This window comes from Panthera tigris, chromosome B4, assembly GCF_018350195.1.
Source record: "Panthera tigris isolate Pti1 chromosome B4, P.tigris_Pti1_mat1.1, whole genome shotgun sequence".
Taxonomy (NCBI): Eukaryota; Metazoa; Chordata; class Mammalia; order Carnivora; family Felidae; genus Panthera; species Panthera tigris.
In genome coordinates this window covers 118,265,475-118,286,883 of record NC_056666.1, presented here as the reverse complement: position 1 = coordinate 118,286,883, position 21,409 = coordinate 118,265,475, and the positions used below count along the sequence as shown (strand labels likewise).

General features: G+C 37.6%; 1 protein-coding gene across 3 annotated transcripts; it reads left to right on the top strand.

Annotated features, from left to right (window-relative positions):
• Positions 1–21,033, top strand: LOC102964052 (IKBKB interacting protein). Of its 3 annotated transcripts, XM_042992969.1 has the most exons (4): positions 1–73; positions 250–471; positions 7,667–7,784; positions 12,706–14,297. In XM_042992969.1, the coding sequence occupies exons 2-4, from the start codon at positions 296–298 to the stop codon at positions 13,540–13,542; spliced, it is 1,131 nt and encodes a 376-aa protein (XP_042848903.1). In that variant the 5' UTR covers positions 1–73; positions 250–295; the 3' UTR covers positions 13,543–14,297. The 3 variants fall into 3 exon arrangements, with proteins under 3 accessions (XP_042848903.1, XP_042848904.1, XP_042848902.1); XM_042992970.1 differs by lacking the exons at positions 1–73; positions 12,706–14,297 and adding an exon at positions 19,748–21,033 and having other exon boundaries at positions 81–471; XM_042992968.1 differs by lacking the exon at positions 1–73 and having other exon boundaries at positions 81–471.
• The last annotated feature ends 376 nt before the right edge of the window (positions 21,034–21,409 follow it).

Genomic DNA, 21,409 nt, shown 5'->3' with positions numbered 1-21,409 from the left:
GGCGCGCGCTGCCCCTTCCCGCCCCCTCGCTTCGGGGCGCGCCGCGCGCGCCCGGAATCCACGATTTCTTCAGGTTTGTGGCATTAATGCTGAGGAAAGGGGAAATAAGGTCTCCAGGTGCCTTAGCTGGCGGGAGGCTGGAGGAGTCTGTGAAGCTGGAGAACGGCCGGGAAAGGAGGGGACAGGTTTCTGGGCGGCGCTAAGTCCAGGAGGGGGCGCGGTCACTGCTGAGGCGTCCCGCTCACCCAGGGTGAAGCTCCCTTCTCTGGGTTTGTCGTCCTCCGGACCTCCAGACATGTTCGAGGTGAAGAGCCGGAAGAAGTCGGGACCCAAGGGAGCCCCCTCGGAGCCGGGGAAGCGGAGCGACGGTGGGAAGAACCCCGAGGCCCGGGGCGGTGGAGGCGGGGGCTGGGCGGACCCCCGGACCGGCGTGAGCCTGCTGTCGCTGGGGACGTGCCTGGGCCTGGCCTGGTAAGTGGACGCGAGGCTGTCTGGGCCCTGGGTCCGGCCTCCGACGGTCGCCCCGCTCTTCCCTGGGCGCCGCGCGGTTCAGCATCCCGCTGACCTCCAAACCCCAGACGTGCGGCTTCGGTTCCTCTGCCTCAAAAAAAGGACAGCCCAACTTTTTTTTTTTTTTTTTTTTTTTTCCTTTTCGCTCGTTTCTTCCAACTCATTTTTACTTTGTATTAGTAATGTGCCCTGATCACTCAACTGGAGTTGAAACTAAGGCCTGGGAACCAGTCGGCCATTTCTTAAGAGATGCAGATTTGGCCAAACTTTATTAAGCGCTTGCTACGCGTCGAAAGCTTTTCCGTTCGTGTAACCCACCATTTCCTGTCCGCTGTACATTTATTTGTCTTGGACGCAGTTGTCCCACCTTCACCCCATAACTGCCTAATGGCAGGGTTTGCAACCATTAAAGAAGTTATTATGATCTCAGGGCAACAAGCGGTTAATGATAACCTCAGAGTTTGGAGGATTTCTCATGTGTTGATCATCGTTCATGCGTTATGAATTTAAGGTGTATTCCTAAATTCCAGATTGAATTTGACTACTGTGAAATGACAAAAGTGTAGTTCTGGTGTTCACCGAAAACTGAACATCTATAGTTTTTAAACCAAGCAAATAGCCATACATTGTTATAAGAACAATGAATATTAGAAATAACCTTAAAACCAACTTATTAATTGTATTTTCCCCATTTTCTTGAGGAATAACCTGTTTCATCTTAATAACAGGACTGATGCTTTAAATTAAAATTTCCTCCACTTTTAATTGATTTTTAAAGTATTTAGAAGATAGTTATTCATCTTCAAGAGTAAAAGAATTCTAGAAGGGACCCTGGATGTCCTTTAGACCATTTTTGATGGTACTAAATTTTGAATTATACTCTACTGGTGACTGAGTTGAAGTTAAAAGATTTGTTACAATAAACTGAATGTTATTGAATGTGCTTTTTTAAAAAAAAGACATTATTCATCTTAGCAATATGATATTTTGTTTATGTAATATTTTGATTTTAAAGACTAAATTTATTCTTGTAAATAAACTGCTCTTATGTCTTAAAATACATGACTGTCCCGCACCTGGGTGGCTCAGTCAGTTGGGCTTCTGACCTCCACTCAGGTAGTGATCCCCCAGACGGTGGGTTCGAGCCCCAGCGTTGGACTCTGCTGGCAGCTCAGAGCCTACTTTGGATTCTGTGTCTCCCTTTCTCTGTGCTCCTCCTCTCTCTCTCTCTCTCTCTCTCTCTCTCTCAAAAATAAAAACATTAAAAAAATTTTTTAATATAAATAAAATGCATGAATTTCTTTAGATAAATAAGAACCCTTTTTTACTGAGAAAGCTATTCAGTAATAGGCTAAAAGATACAGATCTTTCTTGACTTAGGATGGGATTACTTCCCAGTGAGCTCATGATAAATTGAAAATATCATAAGACCAAAATGCATTTAATGCACCTCACCTACCAAGTATTATAGTTTAGCCTAGCCTGCCTTAAATGTGTTCAGAATGCTTAACATCAGCAGACACTTGAGCAAAATCATCTAACAAGCCTTTTTTATAAGGAAGAATTGAATATCTTATATAACTTAATACTGAAAGTGAAAAAACACAATGGTTGTACTTGAATCAGTTGTATACTCTCTTAGTCACATGGCAGACAGGGAGCTAAAGGCTGCCACTGCCTAGCATCAGGAGAGAGGATCCTACCAAGTAGAGGATCAGGATCACATTGCTAGCCCAGGAAAAGGTCAAAATTCAAGGTACAGTTTGTACTGAATGACCAAAAAGTCAAAAAAATTTAAGTCAAACCATTTTAAGTTGGGGATCATCTGTACATGTTGCTTCCTTCTCTCTGAAACCTAATACAATTGGTTTTAGTTACTGAATTTATTCTCATTAATTATCCAAAGACCCATATTCATATAAGACAAATTACATCATAAAATGTTCAACTTTTCAGTAATTTGGTTACTATTCTGGGAAAACACACTAACAGAAATCTATAAAGGAAAACTTGAAAGGTAGACACTTTAGTGCAGGAACTTACTGTCAGTGCTCACAATAAAAACACAAGTTACATTCAAAATTTTCACTAACCTCATTTTTCATCTTTTATCCGTTGTTTCTTGTTAGTGAAGTTTTATCTGAAAGGGTTATGCTTTAAATGCCTTGATTTTCAAAAATGGAATATGGTTACTATTTTCCTGAACATTCAGTATTGTGCCTGAAAATGAAGCTGTAGTATGAAACAGAAGGCTAAGTGGATACTGACCTTAGTGGCCCTGGAACTCCCTTTCTTGCATAAGGTCCATTATAACAACTTCCTTTGCTTATTTGCCTCTTTTTCATTACTAAGTTGAAACAAAGCCAGAGAAACCCTGTTAAGTCCTCAGTCAGCTATCTGCCACCATCTAAGATTACTAAAGGAGCTACGTAGAATCAACACCCTAAGGAAATGAACACTTTTTTGTGCTACAGGGCCCTGAATCTGAGGTGTCTGTAGACAACAATAGATAGATGAAGGAGTTGATGGTGAAGTGTTGTAAGGCCAACACTAAAGTAGCCAATTAACCTGGGTCCCTTTCTTCTGTATCTTTTCCTATATGATAATGAGAAGAGGCCAAAAAACAATAAGGGTGTTCTTCTCTTCCTGTAAGGGGTCTAATCCATCCATTCCATCTTTCATTTACTATAAACCCAACCCTGGTTTCAACAGTGAACAGATGTGGAACTTCCATCAGCTGTAAGCAGTGGAGAAAGCTGATCCTTTATACTACTATAGGCTTGTCATAGGGATGAAAAGCAGCTGCACAAAGCAGTCTGAAAGAAAGGGCCAGCATATAAGAGAATAGCTGATGTGTAGTGTCCTAACTGCATAAATTTGTAGAGATTAAATTCTCTACAACAATCTTATGAAGTCACTTTACAGATGAGACTATAACAAAGATAAATAACTTGCCCAAGATGATTATACAGCTAGTAAATAGCAGAGCCAAAGTTGCTCAGCTCCATACCTTTTTTTTTTTTTTCTGAGAGAGAGAGAGCATGTGTGATCAGGGGAGGGGCAGAGGAGAGGAAGAATCCCAAGCAGCTCTGCCAAACCTGACATGGGGCTCAAACTCATGAACTGTGAGATCGTGACCTGACCCAAAATCAAAAGCCAGACACTCAACCAACTGAGCTACTGAACCAGCTAGGTGCCCCTCAGCTCCATGCTTTTAACCAGTATGATATGCTTCCTCCCTTTGATACTAATCCTTAAGAGGCCAAGATCCTAGAAATAAAAATCCCTAGTCCAGAACTATTTATAGTCCTTTTCTAACTAGAAGCTATAGCCCTTAGTAGACCCTGTCTGTCTCATCTAAACTGAGGAAGATTGGGAATAAGGGGGCCTTGAACTTCTGTTAGAATACGCCTCTGACAAAGCCCTTTGGACACTACTCTGGATGCCAATTTCAAAAATTTAGTTTTTCAGGATTGAAGCTACTTTCTGTCAGCATTGACTTCTAGAAAATCATCCTTCTCCTTAATGTTAAAATGAGTTAATATTTATAAATCATTTTAAATTTTTTAATGTTTTTGTTTTGTTTTTTTTTTTTTTTTTTGAGAGACAGAGTACAAGTTAGGGAGGAGCAGATAGAGAGGGAGACAGAATCTGAAGCAGGTTTCAGGCTCTGAGCTGTCAACACAGAGCCCGATGCAGGGCTCAAACTCATGAACTGTGGTATCATGGCCTAAGCCAGTCAGATGCTGAACCAGCTGGGCCATCCAGGCACCAATATGAATCATTTTAGAATAGTGCCTGGCACATCTAAGTGAAAAATAAAATAAATGTATTTTAACTCAGCACCATTCAAACCACTTTTCATTTTTTTCATTACTAGCACAAAATCAGCTTAAAAAAATTTTTTTATGTTTTTATTAATTTTTGAAGGAGAGAGAGAAACAGCATGAGTGGGGGAGGAACAGAGAGAGAGGGAGACACAGAATTCGAGGCAGGCTCCAGGCTCTAAGCTGTCAGCACAGAGCCCGATGCAGGGCTCAAACTCACAAACTGTGAGATCATGACCTGAGCTGAAGTCAGACGCTTAACCGACTGAGCCACCCAGGCGCCCCATCTTTATGCTTGTTTTTACTTACATGCATTATTATTCATATGTAGCAATGTCTTTTTTTTTTTTAATCTGTTGAAAAGCTAGCCATGAAAAAAAAAACTACAAATTATCATCAGAGATATTTGCACTAATATGACATAGTTGTCTCCAAGGTTTTGCTTAATATTTTAATGTTAAAGAGAAGTCCAGAAATAGCCAGCATTAAAAGTTTTAATAAAATGAAAAGTGCTATAATGTGTTATAGTAGTGGATCAACCTTCACAAAAGTCTCTTCTAATGATTTTATTCTGAATAAACACATGGATCTACAGGATAAATCCTTGTAGTAACACTGGAGTAAAGGATGATAAAACTAATCTCTGAAATTAGACTTATTTCATTAGTGTATTCTCCATCCTTGGTCTCTGTCTAATCTCAGTAAGCCTATACTCTGAAAAGAATCTCTTAAAATCCAAGAATGAAACAGCCAATATAAAAAAGAAGTCTATACATTCATCTTTGAAAATTAGGATAATGGCATTTTCTAATAACCAGAAATTTATTTAAGTCATACTGGGGGGTGGGGGGCGCCTGGGTGGCTCAGTCAGTTAAGCGTCCGACTTCGGCTCAGGTCATGATCTTACAGTCTGTGGGTTCGAGCCCCGCATTGGGCTCTGTGCTGACAGCTCAGAGCCTGGAGTCTGCTTCCAATTCTGTGTCTCCCTCTCTCTCTGCCCCTCCCCTGCTCATGTTCTGTCTCTCTCTGTCACAAAAATAAATAAAAACATTATAAAAAAAAGTTAAAAAAAAATAATGTCATACTAGGGGGGTGCCTGGGTGGCTTAGTTGGTTAAGCGTCCAACTTCAGCTCAGGTCATCTCATAGTTTGTGAGTTGGAGCCTCACAAACAGAAAGCAGGCTTTCTGCTCTCCCAGTCCATTTTGGATCCTCTGTCCCCTTCTCTCTGCCCCTCCCCCCCATAAACATTTAAATAAATAAATATCATATTAGGGACACTTGGATGGCTCAGTCGGTTGAGCAACCTGCTCTTGATTTCAGCTTAGGTCAGGATCTTACAGTTTCACGGGTTCCAGCCCCGTGTTAGGCTCTGCACTGACAGCATGGAGCCTGCTTGGGAGTCTGCCTCTCCTCTGCCCCTCCCCTGCTCGTGCTCTCTCTGGCTCTGTCAAAATAAATAAAAACTTTAAAAAAATAAAAATAAAAATCATATTAGCACATAGGAGAAAAGTCAATCTATGCTAATTATGTAACCTGGGCTTACTCAATTCACTGTTATCTCATAGGACAGAGATTAGCCATCATCAAAAGAAACTTATTTCATTCAGTATTGTAAACATTTGTTCAAAAAGCAAAAAGTTCATTTTAGTTTTGGACAGTTTTATAGCAAGTTAGCCTAATAATGACATTTATGAGTCTGAAACATCACCTTAGCGATGGTACGCAAACCTCAGAAGTCTTTCATCTTTCTTTTGAGTTTTGGGATCTTTAAATGTTTGTCTTTCAATGGAAGTCAATTTCATAAAACACTATCAATTAGTAGTTCTCAGCTTGACTGAATACTCAGATAATCTGGGGAGCTTTGAAGATTTCTGATATCCAAGTCACATCCTACACCACATAAGTCAGAATTTCTGTGGGTGGGATCCAGGCATGAGACTTTTTAAAAGCAGACAAGTGACTCCAATATGTAGCAAAGCTTTTGAACCACTGGTCTATGTACTATAATTTAAGTGCTTTCTTCATATGGTTCTGCTCCACTGCTTTTTGATGACTCAATAAATAACACAAAGAATTTTAACCGCTGCTTTTTCTGAGCCCAAAGAATTGAGTCAAAGTAGATGAACCAAAATGGTATTAGATCCAAAGCATTTCTTTTGTGTTTGCTTATTTCAAGTCCTATACAAACTCTATTTATTGTTTTTAAGATTTGGATAACTTTTTTATGCTTCTACCCTTTGCTACTTTATCAGATGAAGAATACAATCCAATTTTAAAATGGCATCTATCTAAAGTACACTTATGTAGAAAATAAAGTACACCTATATGACTCGCAGTGTTGAGTATAATTAATTGTAGAGCTTATACTCCCGGCATTGCATTATATCACCACTTTGACAATGACTCCTGTTTTCATAGTTTTAACTATTGTTATTTTGCGACTTCTAATCATCATCTCTCTGTCCTATTCCAATTTTATTTTCTTTTCTACATTTTAGTTTAAAAATACCTTTTTGGGGGGGTTGTCTGGGTGGCTCAGTCGGTTAAGCGTCCAACTTCAGCTCAGGTCACGATCTCACAGTTCATGAACTCGAGCCCCACGTCGGGCTCTGTGCTGATAGCTGAGAGCCTGGAGCCTGCTTCAGATTCTGTGTCTGCCTCTCTCTGCACCCCCCCCCCCCCGTTCATTCTCTTTCTCTTTCAAAAATAAACATTAAAAAAAAAAATTAATACTTTTTTTATATAGGTAACTCTTCTACATTTCAGTATGAAAACACTTATTTTCTAGATATTACCCATATATAGCCTTGAGAAAAATAGTAGGGATCCCATATCTTGTTCTAGATAATTCATCGTTTCTTCCTCCAAAATATTTCTTGTGCATACAACTATCACACCATCTCACTCCTGAACTTAGACTTGAACAGGAATAGTTTTCACTTTCTATTAATTTGTTGAAATAAACTACTAAAGGCTGTCACCACTCATACCAGAATTTATGTTGTCCTTACCAGAAGTATAAAATGTTCCTTCAGAATTCAAACTTGGGGGCCTGGGTGGCTCAGTCAGTTAAGCATACGACTCTTGATATCAGCTCAGGTCATGATCTCAGGGTTCATGGGATCAAGCCCCAAGTCAGGCTCTGACTTGTATGTGCTGACTTGTGCTGACAGTATGGAGCCTACTTGGGATTGTCTCTAACCCTCTCTCTCTCTGCCCCTCCCTCACTTGTGCACACACTCACAATAAATAAATAAACTTTTTTAAAAAATTCTAACTTAAATGGATATAAATTAGGAGGTAGTGAATTTTTTTTTTCTTTTCCAGGTTTGTATTTCAGCAGTCGGAAAAGTTTGCAAAGGTGGAAAGCCAATACCAGTTACTGAAAATAGAAACCAACAAGTTCCAAGGACTTCAAAGTAAAATCAGTTTAATTTCAGAAAAGGTAATTATTAATTGGCTTATTTGGGAAGATTTTCCCATTTTTCTTCCCTACTACCACACTTCTACCCCAGTTCATAATTTCCTTTTTCCTGCCTTTTAGACCATTACTGTCTTAACTCTCACTGGTTTTCCTACATCTTTACATTCTCCCCTTCAATCCAATTTAGACTCAGATTATTTTGAAAGGAAAGGATTCTTTTTAATATAATATATGTTACTGTTTAAAAAGACCAATATTCTCATATTGATATGACTCCAAATTTCTATTTAAGTGTCTAGGGTACTGAAAATATAATTGTTCTTTAGGTAGGTACAAAATTAGAATAGGAATGGACTTTTTGGGCAAAGATCCATCAGTTGCTTTTTTTCTTCACTTTCCAGCTCGTAAATTTATATACATCTGCATATAATAATGACTAATATAAAAATAAATATTGATTCTGTAGCCAAATGAAAATTAAAATCCATGTGTATGTTGTGTTTCTTAAACCTGCAAATGTAGATGCATTATTGCTGGAATTCTTAGATATGTGAGACAGATAAAAAAATTTTAACTGCCATGCTTCTCAGGAGAAGTCAGCTGCAACCAATAAAGCATCATGGAGGTCTTGTCTGGCTAACAGAAATCAAGCTATCACTGGGAAACATGCCTTCTTTGTTCATTTATTCATTCACTAAACCTTTACTCATGTCATAAGGTAGACAAGGACTTGTGCTTGGCACCAAGGTGAACAAGGATTTACAAAATAGACAAATGAAATGGAGGGTCTGAGTTCCTGCAGCCTCATGCACAGAATTAGTATATAATCCCCCAGAAGAGAAAAGCCATGGATGAAAATTATACACCTCTCACATATGTCAGGGGATTCCGTAGAGCGTAAGCTTAGGGGCCTTGGAAAGAAGCTGCATAGGGCTGCAAGAATGGGTATTTTGACATAGGGCTCAAGTTGGAATCTGGTTGTACTTGTTGGGGCTATAAAATTATAAAATATGTAATGGGGCTTGAAACCACGAACTGTGATATCATGACTTGAGCCAAAACCAATTAGATGCTCAACCAACTGAGCCACCCAAGCGCCCCTGAAAATTTTATTTTTAAGTAATGTCTACACCCAATGTGGGACTCGAACTTACAACCCCGGGATCGAGAGTTGCATGCTCTATATATGTATATATATATGTATACACACACACACACACACACACACACACACACACACATATTTATAGAATTAGAAAAATTATGGAAAAAAAAATCCCAGGAGATAGGAACTCCGTGTACTTAAAAGCTATTGAAAATAAATTTTGAAGAAAGACTTCCTTTTTAAGTGAAAAATTTGGTGGCAATTAAAATGCTTTTTGAGGCAGATTTTTAAAATATCATCATGGGATCCAAGAAATATTCAGTCTTCGCAAAACTCTTTCTCTCCCAGTCTTCCCTAGGAGTAGTTCAACAATAGCTGCCTTTTCGCAAAGCTGGTCCTAAAGGCCAGCATAATCAGTAGGAGAGGAAAACAACTAGATGTGGGCTCTCATCACAACTGTGTGACCTTAGAAAAATAACTTTAACTTCTCTTGGCCTCTATTTCATCATTTATTAAATGAGAATAACAGGATTTTTATGAGGATCAGATGTGATATAATGTATATGCAAACTTTTGGAAAACTTTAAATAGTAATAAATTTAAGGTATTAAGCCCTTTTTCAAAAAATATGAAAAAACTATTAGGATACATTGACAGCCCCTAAATGCAAATTATTGTAGCATGCTAAACACCATGTATTTTTAGATTAAATCTTGAGACCTTTACTATGGTGAAAAGTTGATCTTGTACTTGGTTGGGGTCTACTGGGATATAGTGCGTCCAGATTACAATGATGGTCTGATAAACAGCCTAAATAGGAAATTACCTTCGGTGAAGATAGGCTTACGTCTTCAAAATGCTGATATTAAGACAACTAACAGTATTACTGATGTACAGATATTTCTCAGAATTAATTTCTAGGGGCGCCTGGGTGGCTCAGTCGGTTAAGTGTCCGACTTTGGCTCAAGTCATGATCTCACGGTTTGTGAGTTCAAGCCGCGCATCGAGCTCTGTGCTGACAGCTCAGAGCCTGGAGCCTGCTTCGGATTCTGTGTCTCCCTCTCTCTCCGCCCCTCCCCCACTCACACTCTATCTCAAAAAATGAATAAATGTTAAAAAAAATTAAAAAAAAATTTTCTAAAGGATCTTGTATTATAGCTACATGTGTACATTAAAAATAATTTTTTAAAGATCTTATTTTTTTTTTAAGTTTATTTATTTTGAGATAGAGCATGTGAGCAGCGGAGGGGCAGGGAGAGAGGATCCCAAGCAGGTTGTACACTGCCAGCACAAGAGTCCAACATGGGCCTCGAACCCACGAACCGTGATATCATGACTTGAGCCGAAACCAATTAGATGCTCAACCAACTGAGCCACCCAGGCACCCCTGAAGATTTTATTTTATTTTTATTTATTTATTTATTTTTTAATGTTTATTTATTTTTGAGATCGAGAGAGACAGAGCATGAACGGGGGAGGGTCAGAGAGAGAGGGAGACACAGAATCCGAAGCAGGCTCTAGGCTCCGAGCTGTCAGCACAGAGCTCGACGCGGGGCTCGAACTCACAGACCGTGATACCATAACCTGAGCTGAAGTCGGACGCTTAACCGACTGAGCCACCCAGGCGCCCCTGAAAATTTTATTTTTAAGTAATGTCTACACTCAATGTGGGACTCGAACTTACAACCCCGGGATCAAGAGTTGCATGCTCTATTGACTGAACCAGCCAGGCACCCATAAAAATAATTTTTAAACAAGGCTTCAGAGTGGTTTTATTATATTTGGTCACACATTGTTCCTAGCTTTCACCTGGGATTGCTTCAGATCTTGACTGGGTAGGCCTAGAAGGTTTATGGCCATTCTTCCTAAATATCAACAAACATGTTTTTTATACCATAAGATACAGGGGCTACAAAAAAGCATTAGACATGCTTTCTTCCCCAAGGAATTTAGAAGCTTTCATATCTTCACCTAATAACATCAGTCTGTTGAAGAGTCAGATTTCGGAGTCACTTCTAAGCCTTTCCTCATTTCAGACTGCTGATCTCCCCTCAAAGCATCCATTCTCCCCATGCTAATTCTGTCATGACACGAATCATAATCTATTGTCAGTTTTTGTTGTCATTAATTTGCCTCCTTTACTGCTCTTTAGAGCCAACACTGTGTTTTTTATCTCTATACCCCTGATGCCTAATAATGGAACAGAGGATAATCAAGAAATCTTTTATTTTTTAAGTTTATTTATTTATTTTGAGAGAAAGACAGCATGAGCAGGGGAGGAGTAGAGAGAGAGAGAGAGAAAATCCCAAGCAGGCTCCGCATTGTCAGCGCAGAGCCCAATGCAGGGCTGAAACTCACAAAACTGTGAGATCATGAGAGCCAAAACTGAGAGTCGGACGCCTAACCGACTGAGGCACCCCGATGATCAATAAATCTTAATAGATCTCCAGAATGTGATGTAAAAGATCCAAAGTGCTGTCTCTTCTGTCCTGTTATAAAGTCAGGAACCATATTATGTCTATATTTTCATACCTAGTGTGTAGCACAAGGTCTGGCACAGAGCGAACACTCAAAAATTCTTTAATTATGTGTGCTAAGTACCAAACAGGTGTCAAATTACACAACACAATAGGTGCTCCAGGAGTTTGGGCTGTCAGGGCTAGGGCTGTGGAGGAATGCTGCACTGAGGGGTGAGATCTGGTCTGAACCTTAAAGGAAAGACAACTTAGCTAAGCAACAAGGAGGGAAGAATAGCATATAGAGATAAATTTAGGACTTTATCATATTAGAAGTATTAGGAAACATTGTGGGTTTTTTAATGTTGTACCATCATGTTCATGGCAGTTTTTAAAAGCTTAATTTGGCTCTAGTGTGTAGGATGATTTAAAAAAGTAACTAGAAGCAGACATTAGATAATACTTCTGGAATATTTTCCTTGATCATTGAAGTCTGGTTTTGGTGCCCCATGTAAGTGCTTCCATAATTCTTCCCCTGTCATAACACACGTAGACTTGGCTTTCTCCTCAATTAAACTAAGCTGCCTAAGGGCAGAACCATGTCTTTTATAGTATTATGTCTTCAACACTATGCTGAAATATTTAATAAGTTAATGATCATTCTAGACCTTCCTGTAGTCTCTAAGGCTGTTATCTATACGTAAGTTTAGACTAAAAGAGGTCCACAGCTTGACCTGTCTCTATTCTAGGCACATATGAGGAGATGCCAGAAACTTTACCGAAATATACTTATTAGCACAGATTACTATTTGATGTGAGTTGCCTCACTGAACATGATTTTTATTCATTTTTGCCTTTGTTATAGCTATAAGATCTGATTCTGGTACCTTCTCTGTAAGAGGTCAGTCAAGAAATTTTCAGGCACAAACTCTTCCAGAATCATAGAACTTAAGAAATAAATCTATGATTAACTAGAATTCTATGATTAACTAGAATTCTGTGATTAACTAGAATTAACTAGGTTACAGTTTCTAAAAAAAGCCAAATAACTATAAAAATGACAACTAGGTTGCTCTCCATTGGAGTAAGAAAAGAAGGAAATGTGATATACTTCAGGCTTCTTTGACATTATTTCTTTCTTGAATATCCTTCCATGAAAATGTGCAAATATTTAGACTTATAAATTCAGGTGCATGTTTTTCTACCATAGTGCTAATCTATCGCATTTATTTAAAATGTTTTTCTGTCATTATGCTTCTGATATAATTGGATATCTCAGACATATTCAGAATTTGAACTGGGGGTGTGATTGTTAAAGTGTGTTTCCCTAATATAAAAGTTATTAAGTAGCTTTGGGAATTGTTTTGTGTTATAAATACAGCTTGAGTCTACTGAAAGTATCCTGCAGGAAGCTGCATCATCCATGTCCTTGGTGACCCAGTTTGAGCAGGAAGTATCCAGCCTGCAAAGTACCATGCATGACATTCAAAATAGTGAAGAGCTGCTCACCCAAAAGATGCAAAGCCTTAATGAGAAATTCCAGAATGTTTCAGATTTCTGGAAAAGAAGCCTAGATGAAATGAATGTTAATACAGACACTTTCAAATCAGAATCAAAACACATACATTCTCAAGTTACTGTCCAAATTAACTCAGCTGAACAAGAAATAAAATTGCTCACTGAAAGGCTAAAAGATTTGGAAGATAGCACACTAAGAAATATTAGAACAGTAAAAAGACAAGAAGAAGAGGATCTTCTGCGAGTAGAAGAGCAGCTTGGCTCTGATACAAAAGCAGTTGAAAAGTTAGAAGAGGAACAGCATGCTCTCTTTGCCAGAGATGAAGACCTGACTCATAAGCTTTCCAGCTATGAACCCAAAGTTGAAGAATGCAAGACACATTTGCCAGCAATTGAAAGTGCTATTCGCTCTGTTCTCAGGGTCTCTCAGGATCTGATAGGGACAGAAAAAAAAATAGAAGACTTGACTACTCAGATGTTTAATATGGAAGATGATATGCTGAAAGCAGTATCTGAAATAATGGAGATGCAGAAAACCCTTGAAGGAATTCAGTATGATAATAGCATATTAAAGATGCAAAATGAACTGGATGTTCTAAAAGGAAAAGTTCATGATTTTATGGTATATTCAAATACAAGAGAAAAGGGAACTTTAGAAGAATATAATCCAGAAAATAAAGGAATTGATAATGATTTTTAAATGCACTACATTTATTTTGATGACCATATTGTTATACGTAAACTTATTGTTTCCATGCTTTTATGTTATTTTGATATGCCTCACTTTATCCTACATTAGCAGCAAGTAAGTGAGATATTCACACACTTGGATTATCCAGATAATCAAAGCTTACCCTTTTAAGCAATAAAATTTATTTCATTTTGGCCATTTTAAATAGAAATATTTCCAAAATAACTTCTCTGCTTTTTTAAAGCAATATACTTAATATTTTTAAATGTTTTTCTAATAATTAATGGGCATTACTATGAATTTCACCTATTATATTGGACCCAAATATATTAACATGGCTAGAAGCTATTGAGGAGTATTTCCCTTCTCACTAAATGACCCTAGTTTGCTATATTTTCAAACCTTATGTCTATTTCTTATACCCTTATTACCACCTAAAGATGCGACCCATTGGCCCGAGGTTGGGTGGGAATGTGCCTGCCCTAATCAGTTCTGCATTTGCTTTGTAATTTACTGCAAGCCAAGATCCAGACCACCAAGTGCATAGGGAATTTGTCTAAAATGAAAAATAAGATGCCCAAGGAGGAACTTAAGGTGCTTTGCTATGAATTAATATGTACTTTTTGAAAACTATGGAGCCTGGGAAACATTTTTACTTTTTATTAAGGTTCTAAAATATGTTACAGATACTTGTGAGAATTTTTAAATAAGAGTAAATATGGGGGTGCCTGGCTGGTTCAGTCCATAGAGTATACAACTCTTGATCTCAAGGTCATGAGTTTAAGCCCCATGTTGGGCATAGGGATTACTTTAAATTTTTTTTAATTAGAAAAAAAAAAAAGTAAAGATGTTTCTATTGAAGTTTTTACCCTATGAATTAAGTGTGTATCCTCTGAAGTATGGACTATTGGAATATCTTTGTATACCTGGGCTTTCTTTGTTTTTTCAAAGGTTCTATCTGTGTTACAGACTCTCGAGTTTGCTAGATACATGGTCTCTAGATAAATTATTTTATCTACAATAAAAATATACCAATACACCTGTGGCCTATTTTAAAGAGGAAAAAGCAACATAATGAGAAATTATGGTAACTATAAGGTAACTAAGCATATGTCATTGTTTTAAAGAGCTCCCAAACTACCCAAGCCAATTTGTTTTACATGGTGATTTTATTTTATTCTAACTCATATAATGGAGTCATAAGGAATAAGATGTAGACATACTGAGATGTGATTAAGGGGAGATCTAGTCAGATTTTTCAAATAATGATAATCGGAAAATGTTCAGGGTTGGGGGAACACATAAGACTCTTATTGGTGACTGATGTATCAAAGTGTCCAAGCTTAGCATTGAAAACTGAGTCAATTGCATATGGAAGGAAGTACTATTCTTACTTGTGTCTTCTTGCCAATAACCAACTATAGTCCCAGTTTTATTATGTAATATCAGTGGAATTAAACACAACTTGAGGGGCACCTGGCTGGCTCACTTGAAAGAGCATGTGACTGTTGATCTCGGGATTGCGAGTTTGAGCCCCATGTTTGGTGTAGAGATTTTTTAAATAAATTAAAATGTTAAATAAATTTTAAAAAATAAGTTTAAATGCATGATCATAGTTATAAAAAATAAACACAAAGAACTTGAAAGCAGTCAATTGCGAAAAGTAGTTGTGGTCAGGTAGTTTTATTATGTAAATTTGCACATTTTTTAAAAAATCCCAAACAAGTTCTGTTTTGGGTTTAGGAGGTCCTATGGTAGACAGCCATGGGTCATAAAGATAAGCCTGAAAGAATGCTACTATTAAAAGCATAGCATTAATTTCTGGAATCTTAACATTAAATCCCTTGACTTCTGAATGTCTTAAGTTCTTATCTGTGTGCACTGACAAAATTGTTTTTGTTTACTTTTATTTTAATGCTAATAAAATAGATTCTGAACTTCACTAGAACTTTGTTATTTCAGCTTCCAACCCAATATCTCAGATGTGATCTTCACTTTTATTTATTTATTTGGCCTATTACCATATTTGATACATCAGTATTAACTTGTATATACCATAGTACTGGTTACAGAAAATGAATGGAAACAAGATGGCCATTCTGTTCTATAGTGACAAGGGAATCAAAAACTGCCTTTCTCTAAGTATTTCACGAGAAAACTATTGCGTACATGTATATGCATATTATGTACATGTGCATATGTATATTTTCCTTTATTCAGTTTTTCCTATAAAAACCTGTCAGATTTAGATGTACCTGATTTGTCTTCTGTTTCTTACATTTATTTATATAACACAGATCCTTGAAATTTCAAGAACTTCCTGTGTATCAAATATTAAATTATACTGTTAGTCTTTCCTTTAAGGAAGATTACCATATTCTAAAACACATTTTTGTATCTTTGTAATTGATAACAAATTTTATATCAGTTAATTTCTGATAGTACTGGGTCCATTTTTTTAATTTAGTACAAGTAAATCACTTATACAAAACAAACACCTAATTTTTTTAACTTCTGGATGCAAAGTTTAAAAATCTATTTATGGAGTGCCTGGATGATTCAGTAGGTTAAGCGTCCAACTCTTCAGCTCAAGTTGTAATTTCATGGTTCATGAGGTCGAGTCCCCTGTCGGGCTCTGTGCTGGCAGTGCAGAACCTGCTTGGGATTCCCGCTCTCCCTCTCTCTCTCTGCCCTTCCCTCACTTGTGTGTGCTATTTCTGTCTCTCAAAATAAATAAACTTAAAAGAATCTATTTATGTCGGTTAAGCATCCAACTTTGGCTCAGGTCATGATCTCACAGTCCATGAGTTTGAGCCCTGCATCGGGCTCTGTGCTGATAGCTCAGAGCCTGGAGCCTACTGCAGATTCTGTGCCTCCCTCTCTCTACCCCTCCCCCATTCATGCTCTGTCTCTGTCTCAAAAATAAATAAACGTCAAAGAAAAATTTTAAAAAAATGTTTCCTTAAATTTTGCCTAATGATTGTAAGCTGTTGACTAAGTGTACTTTTATATTTTATAATGAAAAATAAAAATGTTGATTTATTATCCATATGGTTTAATGGAAAACTAGTAAGATACAAAGTCAATGGCATTATTTTTCATCTTAACCTGATTACCTTTCTATGAATCTATAATCTCGATCCAAGATTAATATGTCATTAAAAATAATGATACTGCAAATTCACCAAACACATGGAAAAAACTCATTTCTCTATATACTTACTTCATATTTGCACAGGTGGCAAAAGCTCTGCAAATTTGCCCATCATCTGTTTTGTTTTGTTTTTTTTTTAGTTCAGCTATAAAGTATTAATTTAATATGATTCAAAATGCTCCATCGCAGCTTTCACAGCAAGGGAGGAGAGAACTAGCATTTTGAGTTATTATGTGTCAAACGCTGCTAGGAAGTCTGTGTTCATCATTGTCAACAGTAACAGCTCTGTGTATTGAGTACCTACCATGACCCATATTATCACTACTTCCCACTACAACTTTGCTAGCCTTGACACCCATTATTCAAATGAGGAAATTGGGGTTTATCAAGGTTAGGAAACTTGTAGTCACACTGCTACGTCTGTCTAACTCCAGAGGCTACTGACCTCCCACTATACAATGCAACCTGCTACTGTTCAATCATGGGGAGAAAATCACAAGAAATCTATCAATAGAACCATCTTGAGAATTCAAAAAACTAATTCTGCCAAATGTGTCTCCTCCATGTCACCATTAAAGAAGACTGTAAGTCACCCAAAGGTTGTAACTATGACCTAAAATTGTTTGGGCCTTGGGCATAAGAAGGAACTGATAAATGTTTAGGCAAGAGTGGGAAAGCAAGGTGGAGAAAAAGCCTTAGGCCAGAATCTTCCAATCTAGGCTCTGCCACTAACTGTGTGTTCTTGGGCACTTTATTTGGGGGCTCAGTTTTTTAATTTGTAAAATGAGGGAATTATATCAAAAAATCTCTGGGGCGCCTGGGTGGCTCAGTCGGCTGAGCGTCAGACTTCGGCTCAGGTCATGATCTCACAGCTCGTGAGTTCGAGCCCCGTGTCGGGCTCTGTGCTGACAGCTCAGAGCCTGGAGCCTGCTTCTGCTTCTGCTTCTGTGTCTCCTTCTCTCTCTGCCCCTAAACCACTTGCATTCTGTCTCTCTCTCTCAAAAATAAATAAACATTAAAAAAAAAATTTTTTTTTAATCTCTAAGACCCCTTCTGGCTTTACATGGTTTTAAATTTTAGAGATTAATAAAATTTCCAGGTCCTTTAGTTACAGTTCAAAGATCTTTTATCAAAGTTTTTGGAAAACTAGTTGGACCCACATCATTCCCTTGAACCATTTTGCTCCACTTGCAGATTGAGATAATACTGACCATTACAGGACAGCATCTAGCTTAGTACCTTGTATATATGATAGGAATTTGGTAAATATTTAAATTTCTGACTGAATCTTGTGAATCTTTTTGGTAGACTCTCCAACTCTTCTGTCCATTCTAGGCAAATAATTTAAACAAGCCCTAAGTAATTCTAAAAACAATTTGGTGAAACAATTTCAAGACTATTCCTACACTGTGTTCAGTTAATATGTTAGTAAAGATCAATAGAAGTTCATGATAAATTGCTTTTATAAGCTATCAAGTGAAAGAGAGCCTTACTAGCAGTTTCTTAATGATCTGATCCTTATAAAAATAAAGTTCTGGAGCGTCTGGGTGGCTCAGTGGGTTAAGCATTCGACTCCTGATTTTAACTCAAGTCATGATCTCATGGGCTCCTGAATTTAAGCCCCATGTGGAGCCCCTAGGCAGGCTCTTCCCTCACAGGGTGGAGCCTGCTTGGAATTCTCTCTCCCCTCACTCTCTCTCAAAAATAAATAAATAATTAAAAAATAAAGTAAGCTCTTTCTGAGGACTCTTAACTGTGTAATGCTGGTAAGCTACATTTACTCTACCAGAGTAAATATGTTAATAAATAATAACCTAATAATGAAATAGAAGAAATAAGCCATCTACTTTCTTCACCCTTTGGAGGCTCTGTTTCAGCAAATACACTTGCAAAACCTTTCCCTTAAAAAAAAACAGTGTTTTTGCAATCACTACTTGATTTCCTTCCGGTTTGTGGTTACTCTTTAATGTCACACCAATAATAACATTTTCACATTCTAACTTCACTACCAAAAAATATTTTGGGCCACCTCTCCCCACCATTAAATAACATAGCATAAACCTACTGAGGAGAAAAGTCCTAAAATATGTTTTGAAATCAAACATATGGGCAAGGAGGGGGAATCACTACTATGAGTTAACTATTCTACATTTCAGCTTGTCATAGCTGCCAGGCAGTTATGTGGCTCAAAATGTTCATCAACTAGGGGTTGGATGGGATGGGGAAAAAATGTTCAGCAACTAATGTATCCAAGTTAAACCAAAATGACAATTTATAGATATCAGTATTACAATGGATGGTGGGGAAGGAGGATGGCATGGAAATATACAAAAGTTGAGAACCACTTGTATTTGAAATCACAGGATTTTAGAACTTTGGAGATCGTTTTTTTGTTCTCTGGTTGTTTTGCTTTTTACATATCTATCCTCTGCTACACTGAGTTGAGGTCACAACCCAAGCTGTACTCATCTTTATGTCCCTCACACTTGGTATGCCTAAAATACTAGGAATTTAAGAATTAGTTAATTGAATTATTCATGGATAGATAACCCAGGAAATTATTCATAAAAGTAATAGGAGAGGGGAACCTGGCTTTTTCAGTCAGTAGAGCATGTGACTTGATCTCTGGGTTGTAAGTCCAACCCATGTTGGGTGTGGAAATTACTTAAAAATAAAATCTTTAAATGTAATAGGACAATAAAGATATGCATATGGAGTCTTGGGCATTGGTCCCTTCATTCTAGCACTTGAAATAGCTACAAACTTATGTTTCAAAAATTATGGAGGCGCATGGGTAGCTCAGTCAGTTAAGCATCTGACTTTAGCTCAGATCATGATCTCGTATTTGGTGAGTTCAAGCCCCGCATAGGGCTCTGTGCTGGGCGTGGAGCCTGCTTCAAATTCTGTGTCTCCCTCTCTGCCCATCCTCACCTCACTCTCTGTCTCTCAAAAATGAATAAACATTAAAAAACAAAATAAATAGCACCTAAAATTTAAGTTGAATTTTAAATATTAAGCTTTTAATCAAGTTAATTATTGTGGTGTTATATTTTCTTATAGTGTCAGAAGTCTGAAGCTATCGTGGAACAGTGGAAGTCTTTTCAAATAATTGCCCATCTAAAGCGTCTACAGGAGGAAATTTATGAAGTGAAAACCTGGTCCAACAGGATAACTGAAAAACAAAATATACTGAACAACAATTTGACAACTCTTTCTCAAGATGTAACAAAAGTTGACCAAAGTACAACTTCCATGGCAAAAGATGTTGGTCTCAAGATTACAACTGTAAAAACAGATATACGACGTATTTCAGGTTTAGTAACTGATGCAACATCATTGACAGATTCTGTGCAAGAATTAGAAAATAAAATAGAAAAAATAGAAAAAGATACAGTAAAAAACATAGGTGATCTTCTTTCAAGTAGCATCGATCGAACAGCAATGCTCCGGAAGACAGCATCTGAAAATTCACAAAAAATTAACTCTATTAAGAAGATACTTTCAGAGCTAAAGAATGATTTCAACAAGCACACAGATAGGTTTTTAAGCTTAGAAAGTGACAGAGCTAAAGTTATGAAGACCGTGACTTTTGCAAATGATCTAAAACCAAAGGTGTATAATCTAAAGAAGGACTTTTCCCGTTTGGAACCATTGGTAAATGATTTAACACTACGCATTGGAAGATTGGTTACTGACTTACTACAACGAGAGAAAGAAATTGCTTTCTTAAATGAAAAAATATCTAATTTAACAATAGTCCGAGCTGAGATTAAGGATATGAAAGATGAAATAACACACATTTCAGATATGGATTAGTTTGAAATTATTTAGATTAAACTGAAATAACTTTTTTAATAACATGACCTTAGTCATGTCATAAAAATACTTATGACTCAGAAATAATGAAATTTTGGAGCAAATATCATTTTGTATTTGATTTGTGAAACTCAATAAAGGAAACCTCATTTAAATGGAGTTGAGAGGCCAGAAGGGGGAGTTCTCATGCCGTACAACTCCTTGCAGCCCTTTGCCAAACAGGAAGAAGCCTATACTTGACTACCCCAGCAGGAGGAAGGAACATTTTCTCCCTGAGGCAGCAGCCCAGCCAGTGAGAGACTGTCACAACTCCATCAATGAGAAGCCACCACATTTCAAACTCCCAGGTTACTCCAATGGACTATTTGTTTATAACAATCCCTCCCAACAGCCCCCCTTCCTCTATAAAAAGTAGTCCTCTCCTTTGTTCTCCAGGATTGCCTACCGTTTTGCCATAGCTTGCATGTCCCAAATTGCAATTGTTATTCCTGAATAAACCCATTTTGCTGGTGAAATAACCGGCTGTTTTATTTTTAAGGTTAACGGATTCTGTTTTGTACAGTAAAAACAAAATATTTTAAAGGGTTGAGCACTTGATTTTCCAAAATTAATATGCTAATACATATACTTGCAACTTTATATAGCAAGAACCCTATGCATACCCAACACGCGTGCGCCCACACATACACACACACACACACACACACACACATTCAGACAAGTGCGGAGAAAGGATCTACCAATCTACCACTGGGAAATCTAGATGGGGCAGGATCTGAACCCCACTTGCCCTCATTGACCTTTGACTGTCAGGGAAGCATAGTATGTATGGTTTGGGCCCTAACTGGAGAACTGCCTATCAGGATCAGAACTGTAGCATTCATTATCCATTTAGAAGGGAAACTA

What these genes read in the sequence shown, in the direction of transcription:
- LOC102964052 (XM_042992969.1), top strand. Translation starts at nt 296, where the DNA reads ATGTTCGAGGTGAAGAGCCGGAAGAAGTCGGGACCCAAGGGAGCCCCC. An exon ending in ACGTGCCTGGGCCTGGCCTG is followed by an intron (nt 472 to 7,666) that starts GTAAGTGGACGC and finishes TTTCTTTTCCAG; the next exon opens with GTTTGTATTTCAGCAGTCGG. An exon ending in TCAGTTTAATTTCAGAAAAG is followed by an intron (nt 7,785 to 12,705) that starts GTAATTATTAAT and finishes TTATAAATACAG; the next exon opens with CTTGAGTCTACTGAAAGTAT.